General features: G+C 45.1%; 6 protein-coding genes across 6 annotated transcripts; 5 read left to right on the top strand and 1 right to left on the bottom strand.

The window, feature by feature from the left end:
- The first annotated feature begins 143 nt into the window (after window positions 1-143).
- F4817DRAFT_347544 (thiamine diphosphate-binding protein) lies at window positions 144-1,911 on the top strand. Its single transcript, XM_049304562.1, has 2 exons — window positions 144-1,541; window positions 1,597-1,911. Exons 1-2 carry the CDS (start codon window positions 359-361, stop codon window positions 1,632-1,634), a joined length of 1,221 nt encoding a protein of 406 aa, XP_049155930.1. The 5' UTR covers window positions 144-358; the 3' UTR covers window positions 1,635-1,911.
- Window positions 1,912-1,958: 47 nt separating this feature from the next.
- Window positions 1,959-3,586, top strand: F4817DRAFT_347543 (F-actin capping protein, alpha subunit). Its single transcript, XM_049304561.1, has 5 exons — window positions 1,959-2,175; window positions 2,250-2,268; window positions 2,344-2,602; window positions 2,709-2,846; window positions 2,926-3,586. Exons 1-5 carry the CDS (start codon window positions 2,119-2,121, stop codon window positions 3,269-3,271), a joined length of 819 nt encoding a protein of 272 aa, XP_049155929.1. The 5' UTR covers window positions 1,959-2,118; the 3' UTR covers window positions 3,272-3,586.
- Window positions 3,587-3,946: 360 nt separating this feature from the next.
- F4817DRAFT_226646 (uncharacterized protein) lies at window positions 3,947-5,305 on the bottom strand. The gene is made up of 5 exons (XM_049298875.1): window positions 5,234-5,305; window positions 5,001-5,182; window positions 4,925-4,940; window positions 4,738-4,857; window positions 3,947-4,662 (listed from the first exon to the last, which is right to left on the bottom strand). The coding sequence occupies exons 2-5, from the start codon at window positions 5,047-5,049 to the stop codon at window positions 4,062-4,064; spliced, it is 786 nt and encodes a 261-aa protein (XP_049155928.1). The 5' UTR covers window positions 5,050-5,182; window positions 5,234-5,305; the 3' UTR covers window positions 3,947-4,061.
- Window positions 5,306-5,511: 206 nt separating this feature from the next.
- On the top strand, window positions 5,512-7,630 carry F4817DRAFT_360977 (heterokaryon incompatibility protein-domain-containing protein; the record flags this gene model as incomplete). The annotated part of the gene is made up of 3 exons (XM_049306345.1): window positions 5,512-5,883; window positions 5,944-7,351; window positions 7,398-7,630. The coding sequence occupies 3 exons, from the start codon at window positions 5,512-5,514 to the stop codon at window positions 7,628-7,630; spliced, it is 2,013 nt and encodes a 670-aa protein (XP_049155927.1).
- A 987-nt stretch (window positions 7,631-8,617) lies between these two features.
- Window positions 8,618-9,782, top strand: F4817DRAFT_347530 (cytochrome b5). Its single transcript, XM_049304560.1, has 3 exons — window positions 8,618-8,960; window positions 9,074-9,200; window positions 9,281-9,782. Exons 1-3 carry the CDS (start codon window positions 8,845-8,847, stop codon window positions 9,443-9,445), a joined length of 408 nt encoding a protein of 135 aa, XP_049155926.1. The 5' UTR covers window positions 8,618-8,844; the 3' UTR covers window positions 9,446-9,782.
- A 68-nt stretch (window positions 9,783-9,850) lies between these two features.
- On the top strand, window positions 9,851-11,917 carry F4817DRAFT_347529 (transcription initiation factor IIE, beta subunit). Its single transcript, XM_049304559.1, has 2 exons — window positions 9,851-11,508; window positions 11,563-11,917. Exon 1 carries the CDS (start codon window positions 10,429-10,431, stop codon window positions 11,302-11,304), a length of 876 nt encoding a protein of 291 aa, XP_049155925.1. The 5' UTR covers window positions 9,851-10,428; the 3' UTR covers window positions 11,305-11,508; window positions 11,563-11,917.
- Window positions 11,918-15,685: the final 3,768 nt, after the last annotated feature.

Raw genomic sequence — 15,685 nt, 5'->3', positions numbered from 1 at the left:
ACACCCTGACACCCAGCAGTCTGGGCCATGACGGTAGGTACGTGGGTACCAAAAAATATAGCTAAGACAGCGGATTGAACGGTATAACCAGCGGGGCTTAGCTAGGTACCTAAGGTTAGGTACCTAACACTAGGTCTCGTGGGCTGCGTAGATTGTGGGGTTTTAGTTCAATTCGAGATTCCCTAAACCGAATGCCGCAACTAAGCGACGTCGGTTCTCAGCTTCTCCATGCGTATGACGGCCTTAAGACGGCCTCGGTTGACTTGACCGATTTCTCACATTCCACTTCTGCTTATCAGAATGCTTTCAATCCATAGCTAGACATGAATCTGCAAAGGTAGCAGGTAGCATCGTAAAAATGAAGAATTGTATTTCACTTCGACCACTTGCGAGAGCGTCTACGCCCATCAATAGGCTGTATAAGTCGAGGCGACCGGCTGTATGCTCGTCACGACGTCGAAACTACTCTACGCATCCGCCGAATGCGCGACTCAACTTACCGCCTGACTATTCAACAACGCCACTACTAGCACACAGCTCGCAAGCAGCACTTTCTAACCCAGAGTTACCGCCTGAAGCTAGAAATGGTACAGCAAAACGTATGAACCTATTCCAGGCCATAAACGATGCCCTGTCGATAGCGCTTGCTGAGGATGAGAACGTTCTGGTATTTGGCGAAGATGTATCCTTTGGTGGCGTGTTCCGCTGTACGATGAAGCTTGCCGAGAATTTCGGAGGAGCTCGCGTCTTCAATACACCTCTAACGGAGCAAGGTATCATGGGATTCGGCATCGGGTTAGCCGCCGAGGGTATGCGACCCGTAGCCGAAATCCAGTTCGCTGACTACGTCTACCCTGCGTTCGACCAATTAGTAAACGAGGCCGCGAAATATAGATACCGCGAAGGAGGGACCGGAAGAAGTGCGGGCGGCCTGACGGTGCGAATGCCATGCGGAGGCGTCGGTCACGGAGCACTGTACCATTCACAGTCACCTGAGAGCCTTTTCACTCATATTCCTGGTTTAAGAGTGATAATGCCGAGATCTCCACTACAAGCCAAGGGACTATTGCTTTCTGCTATTAGGAGTAATGACCCGTGCATTTTCCTAGAACCCAAAATCCTGTACCGAGCGGCCGTCGAACAAGTGCCGACAAATCCATATACCTTACCCCTCTCCAAGGCAGAGATACTTAAGGAGGGCAAGGACGTTACTATTATCTCATACGGACAGCCACTATACACTTGTAATGCTGCCATTCAAAAGGCAGAGGAAGACTTAGGAATTTCGATAGAACTCATTGACCTGCGAACCGTATATCCTTGGGACAAAGAGTGCGTCTTCGAGAGCGTACGGAAAACGGGGAGATGCATGGTGGTGCACGAATCCATGGTAAACGCAGGAATAGGGGCCGAAGTGGCCGCGGCGATCCAGGAGGACCCAGACACGTTTATAAGACTCGAGGCTCCGGTGTCGCGAGTAGCAGGATGGAGTATATTCACCCCACTGATGTTTGAGAAGTTCAACATCCCCGACGTAGCTAGTAAGTTTTCGAAGCTGTCATTGTTTTCCAATGAATAGTGCTAACCATGGTATAGGAATATATGATGGCATAAAGAAGCTATTGGAATATTAAACAGTAGATGTTATACTTAAGATATAAGTATCCCTTAAATACCATTATGCATATAAGTCGCGGTCTGGTGTATTTGGAATTTTGGTATGAGAGGAACAAAGAAAATAGTGTCAAGAAAGTCCATAAATTTATTGACAAGAGGGCCTAAGTAAATACATTAAAACCCTAGAATATTAAGTCCCTAGGGTTTGAAGACTTTAGATGGCTGGGAGACAATAGAAATTAATATAAAAGCGAATAATGAGAAAGAGTGCAGATTATACACTGTATTTCGTACGTACCTAAGGAGGTACCTAAAATATCCTATCGATAAAGCCCATGGCCCCCACTTAGCTGCCCCGCGCTCCCTGCGTTTCAATAAGTCAAGACTAAATTGGGGCAACGGAGACGACAACGCTTGTGATACTTTTCCTAATGGTACCTTAATTTAATCCCTTCTTCGGACTTAAACCTCTTCACAATAGGACAATAGGACAAACTCAAGATGGCTACCTCTTTAGAAACCGTGGAGTCCTTTGTAGAGGGTGCACCCCCTGGCGAGGTATGTTCGATAGCTAGGTTAGGAGGTATTTATACAAATCGGACATCACAAGCTGACTTACAGATACCGAACAGCTCGCAGATGTCATAAACGGTACGTCCGAACCCCTTATCTCTTCACCCAATCACACCATATACATACAAGTCTAATATTTAATCATATCTACAGATATCAAGGCTCTAACCTTCAACGAACCCGATATTGTCTCTAGACTAGGACCCGCGTTCGAGAGGTACAACGAGGAGCAATTCGTCACCGCCAAGCTGCCCGGCAGCAGCCAACAAGTTATCATCAGCTCGCATAGCTCCCTCGGTAACGGACGATACTACGATGTTGAGAGCTCGTCAAGCTTCGCCTTCGACCACGTCACCCAGAAAGCGAGCAACGTCCAGAGCCACGTGCTAGAAGGACCCCAGGCAGATTTAGTGTACGCATGGCCTCCCTAAGCTATAATAAATAGATGAGAGACAATTAGAAAGACAATGTGTCTATGGGTATTGGTATAGAGTGGCTGGCTGATAGGCAGCGCGCAGGAAGTCGACACTAAAAAGCGTCTCGGCATACGTTAAGGAGCACTTCCCGAGCGGTTCGTATGGCGTGTACTCGATCGAGGGCGACTCCAAGGTCGCCGTTATAATCGTGGCCAACAAGTACAGCCCGAACAACTACTGGTATGTGGACCCCTTTTCTCAACCCCCAAAACACAACCATTAGCAAAACAATATAAACAGAGGGCTCACCCATCCACAGGAACGGCCGTTGGCGCTCCCTCTACATATTCGACCCTTCGAGCAGCAGCATCGAGGGCAGCGTCAAAGTCGACGTGCACTACTACGAAGACGGCAACGTGCGCCTACTCACCAACAAGCCCATCACCGCATCCGTGTCATCAGGCACCGGAGCCGGCATCGCCAAGGAGATCAGCGCTAGTGAGCGCAAGTACCAAGAGGAACTGAACAGAGGATTCACGAGCCTAAGCGAAGGCGCCTTCAAGGGCCTGCGGAGACAGTTGCCCGTCACGCGCCAGAAGATCGAGTGGGATAAGGTCGCGAGTTACCGTGTCGGACAGGATATTGGAGGGGCTGCTAGAAGATAGTAGTGACGGGGAGGAAAGGTGCTGTTAGATGTTTTGTTGGAGGTGTGATGTGGAATATCGGTCGACCCCGGTGAGGCCCGGAGTGTTGTATTTGCTTAGCCAGCCTGAGTAATTTAGCGTAGCATATGCTGAACAAGGACGTCTTGATGAATACGAAGGATGAGTAGAGTTTATGTCTCGAATATTTGCCCAAGGGACTTGCAAGTTAGATGAAATCCATGTTGCATATTTTATTTCACCACTACAGGTGCTTAGGTTTCTACATACACCTCTAGACGATCAGACGCGAATGCACTTAACTGGGCAGAAAAGAGCTATTCATTCTACCACTAAAGAATAGGTACCCAAGTAAACTACAGTTACTGCCATGTTCTAAACAGGTACTACACGTACAGAAGACATCAGGTGGTACCCCTCCCTCACTGGCGCACGGTTGCCAGGTGCAGTTGTCATAGGGATCGCAAGGTAAGTTAAATATTGCAATAGATGCACAGTCCATCACCCCGGATCCGAAACCCAAGGTCAAAATGGCAATTGGCTTAGCGGTTAAGGTGATGAAAGGATAGAAATAACCCCTCGAAGGGTTTTTCATAGGACTTGCACTTCGGACCTAGCAGGGCTACGAGGAGGTCAACTCGTGTTGGTACGAATGCGACAGAATGGTGGGCAACTCCGAACTTTTTTGTACGTTATTTTTTCCTCTTATTCTTTTTTATTCTATTTTTATTTTTATTTTACTAATGTAATACCGTCGTCCAAGTTAAAACCATCTTATTGTCGCGCAATATAATCAAGACAACATACTTCTCCCCTCATCCTGCCCGATAGATTCATCCCGTGGTGCCAGTCCAGTGGTAACCCGCGGCATAAGCTCAACACCAGGGCCTCCGAGTGTTCGTGTGAACACGTACTCGTGCCCAGCCCAATACGCAACGAAATATGCCAGCGCCGAGAAGATCTCTGCCAACTCGATGCACTGCGATACACGGAACCACCATCCCAATGCAAAGACCCGTCCCGGGCGAAGAAACCAGAGAGGCGATATAGTGCAGGTATAAGGGGGATCGAAGGGTCTTCCGCGGCCCCCGGCAGCTAGGGAGTACGTATATCCCGCGTAGAACAGTGTTCGGGAGCGGCAAGAGTAGAAGTCCTCCGATTCGCCTCTGAGAAGTATAGTACCAGCCACTGTAAAGTACAGCGATAGCCCTATAAAACTGCCGAAAACTATCACAAGAGTTCCCGGCCCATCTCGTTGGGAAAAACCTGACATAGATAACATGAAGTCGATCATCGCACGGGCGAAGCACCAAAACAGACTGATACCGAAGGACAAACGCCAGCGACGGGAGCTAGGAGGAGTCTCCATTAAAAATAGACAGAACGAGAAGAAGCTGGAGAACACTTAGGAATGGTTCTAAAAGGGTGACGGGATACCTAGTTCGGAGAGAGCCTCCTAGTAGACATACATCATATCTAATAATCTAACCGCTATTTCGTATTTTCGGAAGTCCCTGTTAGAATCATCGTATGCGGTGATCCAAAAGACTCTAGTCAATACGAAAGAGATGGCTGATAGAACGCCGAACCTGGCAGGATGAGTTGAGTAAAGGGTATCACATATCAAGATTGGTTGTGAGGTAGGTAGGTAGTTACCATTGTGCGTAAACAGCTATATACTTGCTCAGTAACAAACCCTAATTTATTTGCATATTGCTTATTCAAAACTTACTAGCATTCCGTAACGCAATATCTCTCCTGTTGTTGAAAAATATATTCATCTTGCACAGTATAATAGATCGGGTCTTATTGCTTTAAGATGAATTTGAAGCTACATTTTCGATGAGAAAGAAGCTGATGTTGGAGATGAATGTTGCGAAAGTCGTCGTTTCCCCTACTATGTGACATGTCGACCTAGTCCAAGGATTAGCATCCATCCAGCATCAAATGAAGCCCCCACCGTACGAAAGAAGTTGGATATCTGTAAGACAGATATGTAGCTGAACACAAGCGTCGATTAAACGTGAGTGGCTATAAGACATGATGGCCTATAGGAAGGCGTTTCATGTAGGAACAATATAAATAGATCAGATATATCAGAAATAGTAGCAGGGGCTCGTAATCATCTAGGTTACTTCTTTAAGTGCCTCGCCGTATTCAAATCAGATACTATCAACATTATCATCTATGGAGGCGGAATAGAAGAGTATCGTCTGATAGATATTTGTGTCGAGCGCGGTACGATGGCAACCCAACAGATTTACCAGCCCCTTCCGGCAGGGTCTATACGTTTATTATCAATTGTCCCGGGATTTGCATCCGAGGCGATCAACTGCAGTCTAGTCGTAGTCGCCGACGTAGAGCAGGCGCCGACGTTTGACGCGATATCATATGTCTGGGGTACTGAACTATCCGAAGAACCCATCATGTGCAATGGCCAGAGGATGACAGTCACGAAGAACTTGATCGAGGCCATGAGATATCTCCGTCCGCTTCCACGCTGGGACTCAGTCATCACTTGGCCAGAAAATCATCCTCTTCATTCGAGTCGCAACGTTTGGCGCGAGTTCGCCTCTAATCGGCAAGAAGAGCGAGGGCAGTCCGACTTTCAGCAGGTGAGGCATCTTGTTCTGGTTGGGAACTAATGACGTTTGAATTGTAATAATCTGACACAGGAAAGGCCCATCTGGATCGATGCGCTTTGCATCAACCAAAAGGATAATGTCGAGAAGTCACTCCATGTGAAGTCGATAGATAGAGCCTATACCAACGCCCATACGGTCAAGATATGGCTAGGTAAATTACCAAATATCGTATATCCGACTAATCGGCCACCTCCGGAACTGCAACTACTAACAGGGGTACCCGTATTCTTAACGCAACGGAGTAAGCCCATCGGTAAACGCGGGAAGATGCCGGTCATCCTCACGATGATCGCACAAGCTTTGAGGAACGTCCAGGCCGGAGAGATTTACCCTACGGCATCAAAATCTGCTGCAGATGCCGTCTACCGAAATTTAGTGCACGGCTTTCCTAACGCGTCGGCTGAGGATTGGCAGTACCTCCGCGAGTTCTTCGACAACCTATGGTTCCAACGCGTTTGGATCGTGCAGGAAGTTGTTCTCGCTCCACGAGCGATAGCTATCTTAGGAGACTGGGAGGTCCAATGGACAGCCTTAGGGCAAGCGGCCACGTGGTTTCAGACACATGGCTTTGCGTTGCCCACTAACATTGAATTTAAGGGAGAGCTAGGAGACCTTCTGCCAATATCCGAAGTAGCCGCGATGTGGCATATGCATATGACACCGGGGAAGAGACGGCCCTTACTTCAGATGCTACGGGACCTTCGAGGGAGGAAAGCAACTCTCAAAGAAGACAAGGTATATGCAACCTACAGTTTAGCAGAAGAGACTGCAAATACAGACAGGCTCGACCCGCTAATCGAACCGGTCTACGGTAATCCCATCAATGAAGTTTATCAGAATGTGATTCGCTTCCTCGTGATAGAACACGGGGAGCTTTCGGCATTATCTCATGCCGGTGGAATCCAAGGGCTGAAAACCACAGCGTGGCCATCTTGGGTACCCGACTGGAGTCAACCAAAAGCATGCGTTGAGTTGGTTAGCCATAACCAGGATGATCCACCATACAACGCAAACAGTAATGAACATCTGGCTATTGGTGATTCTACCGACCCAAGATGCCTTTCCGTCAAGGGAATTAGGGTTCTCCTAGGCGAAATAAGAGTGTACGGGGATAAACTTGTAAGCTATGGGTTCCGACACAGGACGTACAAGGAAGAACGTGACTTTGTTGGAGCGGCCTGGAGTTTGATAGCACATTGGTCCGACAAGGTGAATAACCTGGAAGAGAGGAGGCCAAAGTATCGGCCAAAGAACATACCGCACACATTTGTTTCAACGCTCACAGCAGGTCTCAGCGATACGAAACGGCCGATCAACGAGGATCCTGACTTCCTCGATGATGCAGCACAATGGCTACTTCAACAGTTTGGGAAGCGAATACCAGTCTCAGGAATCGGCCAAAAATGGAAGTGGTCAGATACTCTTTGGAAGTCTTCGAGTTCAATCCGGTTCCACGAGGCCTTTACAAGGGTTTGCTTGCATAGACGATTTTTTCGTCACGGCAGGAAATTTGATGGGGATAGGTCCCGAAACAATAGAAAGGGATGATATGGTCGTGATCCTATTTGGTGGTAAGGTGCCTTATGTAATCCGAGAGCTCGGTGAGGGCAAATACTCTTTCATCGGAGAGTGTTATGTCCCCGGTTTGATGGCTGGGGAAGCTGTTGAACAATGGAAGACGAACGAAAGCCAGGCGGAGTTTTTCAATCTTGTGTAGGGAACTTTTTGCAGCTCGTTAGATGCTCTTGGTAACCCCCGCTCTTCGTATTCGTTCAAGTAAGCCAGCTCGGATTCCACGATGTAGTATCCCGAGTCTGTCGAGAAGGATCGATTTCACCGCCTAGAAATACTTACTTAACACATCGTCTCTGAACATGAGAGGGAGCTTCTCTGGGATGTTTTGCTCAAAAGGTGAGAGTACCTAAGGTAAGACAACTATCCCGGTACGCTCATAACTGACAGGTCATGACTATATAGTGCCATATGTGATACAAGATGTATGTATGCCATCATTCAGCATGAATAAGATCCGACGGAAGCCTCGGGTCTGTACCGCACTGATTGGTTTATAAGGAGAAGGGAGATGGTACCTATTGGTATAGATGCGATATAGATCCATGATAAATCTATAAGATAAGATAAATAATAATTTGTTCGATTTTACGTATAATACGTGCAGGTGTAATAAGCAACTCTGCGGCGTCTATTGCAGATTTGTTAAGTAATGTCGTAACAATTGACTTATATATATGTATTGTACGCTGGTTTGTGTAAAAACTTGACTCAATATCGTGACCTTTATCAAAACTTGAGAAGGGCTCAATTAAAGGTTGTTAATTATGTATGTACAATCGAATAATGAGTTGTGCAATACTACCTAGGCACTTATGCTCACATAGCAGGTACCGATCCGCTATCCGGTCCTTAGAGGAGTACATAACCGACCAGCCGAGGTGTGCATAAATGCTACATAACTCCGAGATAACTTTTAGGCAGGTACGACTCCCACGCGTCTACTAGGGTGTAAATAGCTTTGCAGTGTGGATCCAGCCAACTAACCAATCTCAGGGTCCATTAACCCATCATCTTAGGTGAGCTCACCCAATAATCCCCACAGCATCCTGATAAATGAATTAGGGAAACCCTGATTCGCTAGGATTGGGGCGGCCGTGTACTCCGCAGACCGCTAGCTCCGAAATTTCTAGGGGAGAAGACAGTTCAACTTAAAGAAATCAACCACCAATACAATTTCACAAGCCTTCTTATCCCCCAACTTTCCAAAGTTCCTCTCAACAATCCCCGAACTCCGTTGCCGAGTGTGCCCTCATCTCGACTCGAAAGTCCAGATCGCATCATTGTGTCTGCATAACAAGCCATCGCTATTGACAATTTTCTTCCTTTATCCTTAAAGATTTAGACAACAAATTCAAGATGGCGGACAAGGAGTATACCTACCAGGATGTTGCCGAGCACAACACCAAGAAAGATCTTTTTGTTGTTATCCACGATAAGATCTACGATTGTACAAAATTCGTTGATGAACATCCGTAAGTGCTCCAGCGCATTATGCGATTCCCATCGCAATTCCTTCCCACGCCCCGGCAACCCATTGTCGCCGATCGGACTTAATAATATGTAAGCTGACTCGTTTTCATTATAGCGGTGGTGAAGAGGTTATGTTAGATGTCGGTGGCCAAGATGCGACAGAGGCTTTCGAAGATGTCGGCCACAGCGACGAAGCGCGAGAAACCTTAGAGCAACTCCTCGTCGGTACTCTTAAGCGAAAGGTGAGAACCTCATGCTCTTCTCTATACTTTAATCTACTATACCTCTCCTGTTCCGATATGCTGACAGTCTTTGGATACAGCCCGGTGACCCGTCCCCCAAGGCCCAACAGTCCTCCCTCGCACCTGCTGCTAACACAAGCTCTGCTGGTTTGGGAACTGCTTTGTACGCTATTATCTTCATCGGAGGTATACTCGGTTTCGGTGCTTTCCAATACCTCCAGTCGCAGCAAGGCAAGGAGGCTTAGACGGATTCGTATATTCGGCAGGAAATGTTTGGGAGATTAAGAGCGTACAACATGATTCAAGCGATGGACGATCGATATCCTCTCGGCAATGTATTTGATGAGTACTTAATAGATCGGGCTATTTGGTTCTTCATAACTTATTAGTCCATGTCTCATCGTCATCATCAGACTGCTTGGTTAATTGAGAACCAGGAAGTCAGGTGAAGAAATGGTTATTCAACTTTATTAGAGCTGGCTAGCTAGGAGATAGCGGTCACTTTAATAAGAAGCAGTTTTCATAGACCCGATGATCTAAAGCAGTAGGGAATAGCAATCAATTAATGCAATTAAAACATTATCTTCAATTATTGGCCACACGCGCTCAGTATGTTTCCCAATAATACTATTTTCAGCATCTAATTTGAACTTTGAGCATGTGCCATCACAGATCAGAATCGGTTTCCGGTTTCAGTTACTTATCATTTCTTTTACTTCTCACGACGCCCGTCTTTGACACCATCTGATCTTAAACGACCATACTAAATGAATTCCGATTCCTCAAATATACTACATCATTCAGTCATATCAATATCTAGGTACCTGTTACTGTGTTCGGAAAATTCATAGCCATTCAAAACAGCAACAGAGTAATATCAACTCGATAATTCACTAACTCCTAATATTTGCAAAGAAAATACGTATCCAGAACCTGCGTCTCTGATTTTAAGGTTAGGCCTGTCGTCTCACTAAAGAGCAAGAGCTACATTCAAACCCCCACTACACCACTGCACTGCACTTTTACTTTCAAGCCACGTGTGGACGTACTTAATCGCAGTAGGTAGTGGACCTAATCTTAGAACATTACCTAACAATTAAACTTTACTCAGCCTCGTCTTTCCACCTCTTTCTTTCTTCATCCGTCTCTTGACGAGATCGCTTTCACCAACCAACTTTCTCGTCGCTATATCACATACATTACAGGAATCTATTTTAAACCGCCCATCATGTCGCCCTCCAAACCCGCCAACGGCATAAAAAGATCGGCACCCGCCTCATCGGCCGCATCTCCATCCGGCGCGAATACGAGCAAGACCGACAACAAGCGTCAGAAGCGCGACGGGAATGCTGCTGCGACGAATCATGCCCCGACCCCAACGCCCGCTGCCGTCGCTGCTGCCGCTGCTGCGAAAGACTTCGGCGAACACAGTAATACGCATCTTTCATTCGCTGTCGAATTCCTCAAAGAAAAGCGCAGTCCTAGGCCCCTACAGGAGATCTTAGATCACCTGACGCTGCAACACCTCCCCGAGGACCAGCAACGCGCATTCGTTCAAAGTCTGAAAACCCACTCGCGCATCCTATTCAGCCCAGCCCCCAAATCCAAAGCTAGTTCAAGCCAGCAACCCGAATGGCGCACCGGTACATATGAGTATAGAGCCAAATTTCCCGGTGTAGTTTCCAAGATAAAACTGCTGGAATATTTGCAACAGAGAAAGGATCAAGGAGGCATTTCAATCAAGGATATTAAAGATGGCTGGCCGGACTGCGATAATGCTATCGAAGAGCTAGAGCGAGAACACAAGGTCATGGGTATACGAACCAGAAAGGACACCCACGCACGAATTATCTGGCCCGATGTTCCAGAGCTACATCACGATGTAGACCCGGAATTTCGAGTAATGTGGTTCCAAGAGGCCCTACCCTCTGTCGATGAAATGCCTAGGAAGCTGAAGGCACTGGGTCAGAAGGCCACAAGTGAGGTGAAGAACATAAATCTCGGTCAGAAGGCTCCGCCGAAGCGCAAGAAGGCCTCTCGTGTTCAGAAGAAATTCGAAAATGAGCACATGAGGAACATCTTCGAGCAGCACAAGCGCAAGTGAACTCAGCCCAAGTCACTCAGTAGGAAAACTTAGGGTGTGTACGTTAGTGAGAGCATTGGTATTGCATTAGGGTATTTCTACGGTATTCCCAAAATCAAGAAAAGGAGAAAGGGGAAGCGAGCATTCACGGCGTTCGGTTGGTCTTATTTGATGAGGTGTTTCGGAACGAAAAGGGGAGGGCAATTTTGCCCTATATATACCTGGGTAGGTAATCATGGATACACGCATACTCGGTAATAGGTATTAATATGCGACGAGGACTTTCCGAATAAGCAACATGCCCCACTGCGTTATCCCCATAAAAAGGTATAGGTTTGAAGTAAACTTGAGACTAAGTGGTTCTGCCATTGCTGTCTTTTACTAAGGCGTGACTTTGATATGGGTCCGCCAAAAAGTTATAGAAAAGAAACCAGCTTTACAAAGATATAACCTGCTGTAAGAAACTAAGTGGTCAGGTCATGATTCTAGCAAACTACCTAAGCTAAAGCTACCATAGAAAGCCATTCTTATTCTCTCCATGTTTCTAATTCGTTCCCTTTTCCATCTGGCCAGAATTTTATCATCCAGGCCTCGATACTAGAAGAACATTACATAAAAAGAAAACAAAGGAAATGAAAATGGTTAACAGCTACTGAATATAAGCAAAGTTATAACATTGATTATTATATCATAATATTTATAATATTCAGCTTAACAAATTTATTCAGGAAAAAAAGGTCAACAAATTGCATCTTGAACTAGAAAAGAAACGATCAGGGATAACAACAAAGTATACTGCCTTTAGTATTACACTTGCACCGGCATTGAGCAAGTCACGTATTGACGCTATAACTCGCAATAGCCTCACTGACGTCTACTATCAATATACCTCAAATCACAAATAAAATATATTAAACCATGATCTGTGCAACCATGCCTACACCTAGGCTCTTTATATTCCTATGACTGTCATTATTATGTAGTCTTATCAAGCCATGGCTCATTGCTTATATACATCACAGGCGTTGTAGGTTTTACCTACCATCGAGAACAGAACGTTTTAGAAACCGAAGCAACTCATATTATATACTATTAAAAAACATCCATGCCAACTATCTTATCTCGGAAATAAGGTAGAAGTAATACGCCCATGTCTCTAAAGTAATTAGTATACAGACGCGTTCAATTAGAAGTTATCGTGACAAGGAAATAAAAAGCCAGTATTTTGGTTGCCTATTGCAAACTCTTATTCACTAATATCATTAAAGCAAAACCCGACCTCCATTGGCGATTATATAAGTAGCCAACTATTAATGAAAGCCTAAGTTTACATTTGCTACGTCGATATTGCTCTTTTCTGTAACTCAATCTCTTTATGTTTTACACTTGTAACAAAGTCTTCTTATGCTTTAAACGGAATTCGATTATTGCAGTTGAATTTTATGGACATTTGTACCACCCATAGTATTACAGATTTGATCAGAACAGTTTGTTTTAAATTTTTAAGACGCTTAACTGCCCATTCTCCTCGGACACCATCCCGCGTTTGTTTGCTTTAAGTACCCAAGTTAAAGCGCTGTTATCAAACAACTAATGATTCATGTATACCCTCCATAATTGACCTATAGCTTATAGTTAAGGAGAAGTTAACTAGAGGAATAATAGAAGATCTTGTCAACTATCAGTACTCGATAACTTCAGTAGTGTTAGGACTCTAGACAAGATATCTAGGTAGAATAAAGGATATTTTCAGTAGGTATAACCATGGCCTCTCATAGTTCGCTTAGGTGGAGTTCTTTACTGGACAACGAAGTCATTTCCATGTTTCTTGCTCCACCTCGTGATAGGTAGCTTAGATGGAAACATTTATACCCAGTCTTGCCCACCCCATAATGACAGCAAGACTCATTTATAAGACTTAGGTAAAATTCGAATATGATGGTATTGGAGTCAAGGTAAATTCTGGCCCTCAATATGGGATATTGCCGTCAGTATTCCATAGCTGGATTAGAATCCCGTAGTTGGTAGTCTTCTTTACTTTATGCCAAAGGTCTTAAGTGAGCTCCCTAAGCTTGTCATCGGACAATATGATGTATGTGGTACTTATATTTGCTATCAGTAGATCACCAGCATATATGGAGGGGACAGTATCACGAGGTTGAGCCAGAATAAAACCAATTTCGTTGTTCCGCGAGGAATGCTAAACCTAACCATAGAAACTTGAGCTATATATACGGAAGGTGTTCTTTGTTCTAGATGTCTTATGTAGAATTCTCACAGACATTATCGTCAAGGGGCACGAATAGAACCACCGATGTATGTCGGCAAATAGCTCGTCCAGTCATAATAAGAATAGGCTGGGTATAACTAACTGAAGAATTTGATCATTCCCTAAACACCCCCCACGATAGTAACGGGGTAAATTAAGGATGCTAGTAGTTAGGTACCTGTTATGATGACAGTAGTCGAAGCGCTAGCCGGTGACGCTGGCAGCGGGCGATCCCAAGAGACCTTTAGGGATCCGTGTAGGCCTTCATTTTGTCTAATCGCATAGCCTAGATACAAGCTCGGAAGAGTTTCTTGCGATTGGTTGCAAGTTTTAGACTACTAGAATTATGTCTACGACTGTAGGCACCTTGGCAGTTACTACTATTGTACCTTTAAAATAAAAGTAGCCCAAATTTGGAAGACCTTGCGGGTGACTAGCCACGTTATATAATCGTGGCTCCAATGATATCACAGGATTGTTAGTAAATCCTTTGGTCTATTAGTTTAATCCACTCTAATGAACTATGTTAAAGACGAAGGACATTTATTGGTAAAGGCGTGAGCTCGTTGAACAACGAGGCGAAACAACAGCAGATAGTCAACGTCGGTGGTCGTTGACGACTTCAATAGATTTTCCTGGCTGGTAACTTATTCTAGTTACGTCTATATCTAATCAAGACTACCTATGTATATTCTTTTTCTCTAGATGGGCTGATGCGGTCATGTAAGGTCGCTGATACCATATTGCTCCTAGCCGCTTTTGTGCGTTTTTGTATGACCGCAGTATCCTATAGCCCGCCCAATCTTCCAGTAGTAAAGTCTAACTTGCTTTCTATTGGTGATATAGGCTCCAATAAAGATGGTAAATCGAATACCTTTATTTCAGGAGCTCTGAGTGGTAGTGTTGTTCCATGCTATGCCAACGAGAATAGTATACGACTCTATGCCCTTTGCCAGGTGTTCCTCTATTACCAACTCACTCATATTAGAGTTAATCGGACCGATGGACTACAACATTTATATGTGTCGGAGGAATTATAGGTTTATTGATTGGATTAATCGCAGCAGTCGGCATAGTAGGTTTGTAGTAAACTAGCATTTGGCTCAATCACTTGCGCGACGTCTCCTCCAACATTCTACTAGGGAGATGCTAACAATCGACTTTCAAGTCAATCAGCCTTATCCTGTTGTATGTTTCTGTAACAAGCTAGGGACATTCGTAGTCGTCATGTGAGCCCTCGATTTAGGCGCTCTACGTGCGAGGATTTGATGATCTAGTATTGTATCGGTCGTATTAGGCAGTATGAATCTAGACGATGGAGAGAAACTAATACTGCGATCCTTTGATTAGCACTTGTAGTTTCGCGCAGGTAACTTTGGGTCTGGCCGGGGACTACTATAGATCACTTACTATTGAACTATCATTAGAATAGCCGTTCAATGCAACATCAAAATTGTGTGCTCTCCGTTCCGGCTAAGACTCGATACCGGTAGATAGATCGTTCGCTAGCTCCACAGTGGAAAAGAAGCCGATCCTATTTCCTGGGTCTAGCCTGAGTAGCGCCGATATGGTTATGTCGCATCGCCCCGCGTACCAGTTGATAATGCTTGCACGATGCTTGGCTCGTGACGTTAGGATGATCCGTGCCGGCGAACAAGAACACCTGTAGTATAGACTGTATAGTCAAACATAACCGTCAGATAACATGAGAGCATTTGATAGAGAACATGCCTATTTGTTTTGTAGAACCCCTATTCTGGAGGTATGGTTGGGTGTCGGGACGTATGCGATATCTCAGAATGGTAAAAATAGCATATGTTGTTCCTCTCTATAGCAAGGAAAAGACGCGTATTCACGAGAATTGGAGGTTCTTTCGGCCATCTCTTGAGAACGACTTGTCTTTCCTCAGTTGTTTAAAGATTATCCAGATATGTCGGGTCATTGGCATACATTTTCGCGAATTCTTCGGTTCGGGGCTCAAGGTAGAATATGCTATAGCGCGTAACTATATCGAAGAGGCTGCTTATATTAGTATTTGTACACTTGTAGAGTAGCAGTTCAAGATTTTATGATACTAAGGACTGTGACATACTGACAGTCGAATAGATTGGTAGTATATGCCATACCTAGCCT

The sequence above is a fragment of the Daldinia loculata genome (assembly GCF_022478755.1).
Source record: "Daldinia loculata strain CBS 113971 unplaced genomic scaffold F4817scaffold_54, whole genome shotgun sequence".
NCBI classification, from domain to species: domain Eukaryota; kingdom Fungi; phylum Ascomycota; class Sordariomycetes; order Xylariales; family Hypoxylaceae; genus Daldinia; species Daldinia loculata.
The sequence above is the reverse complement of the archived record's forward strand: the minus strand, read 5'-3'. Positions and strand labels throughout refer to the sequence as shown.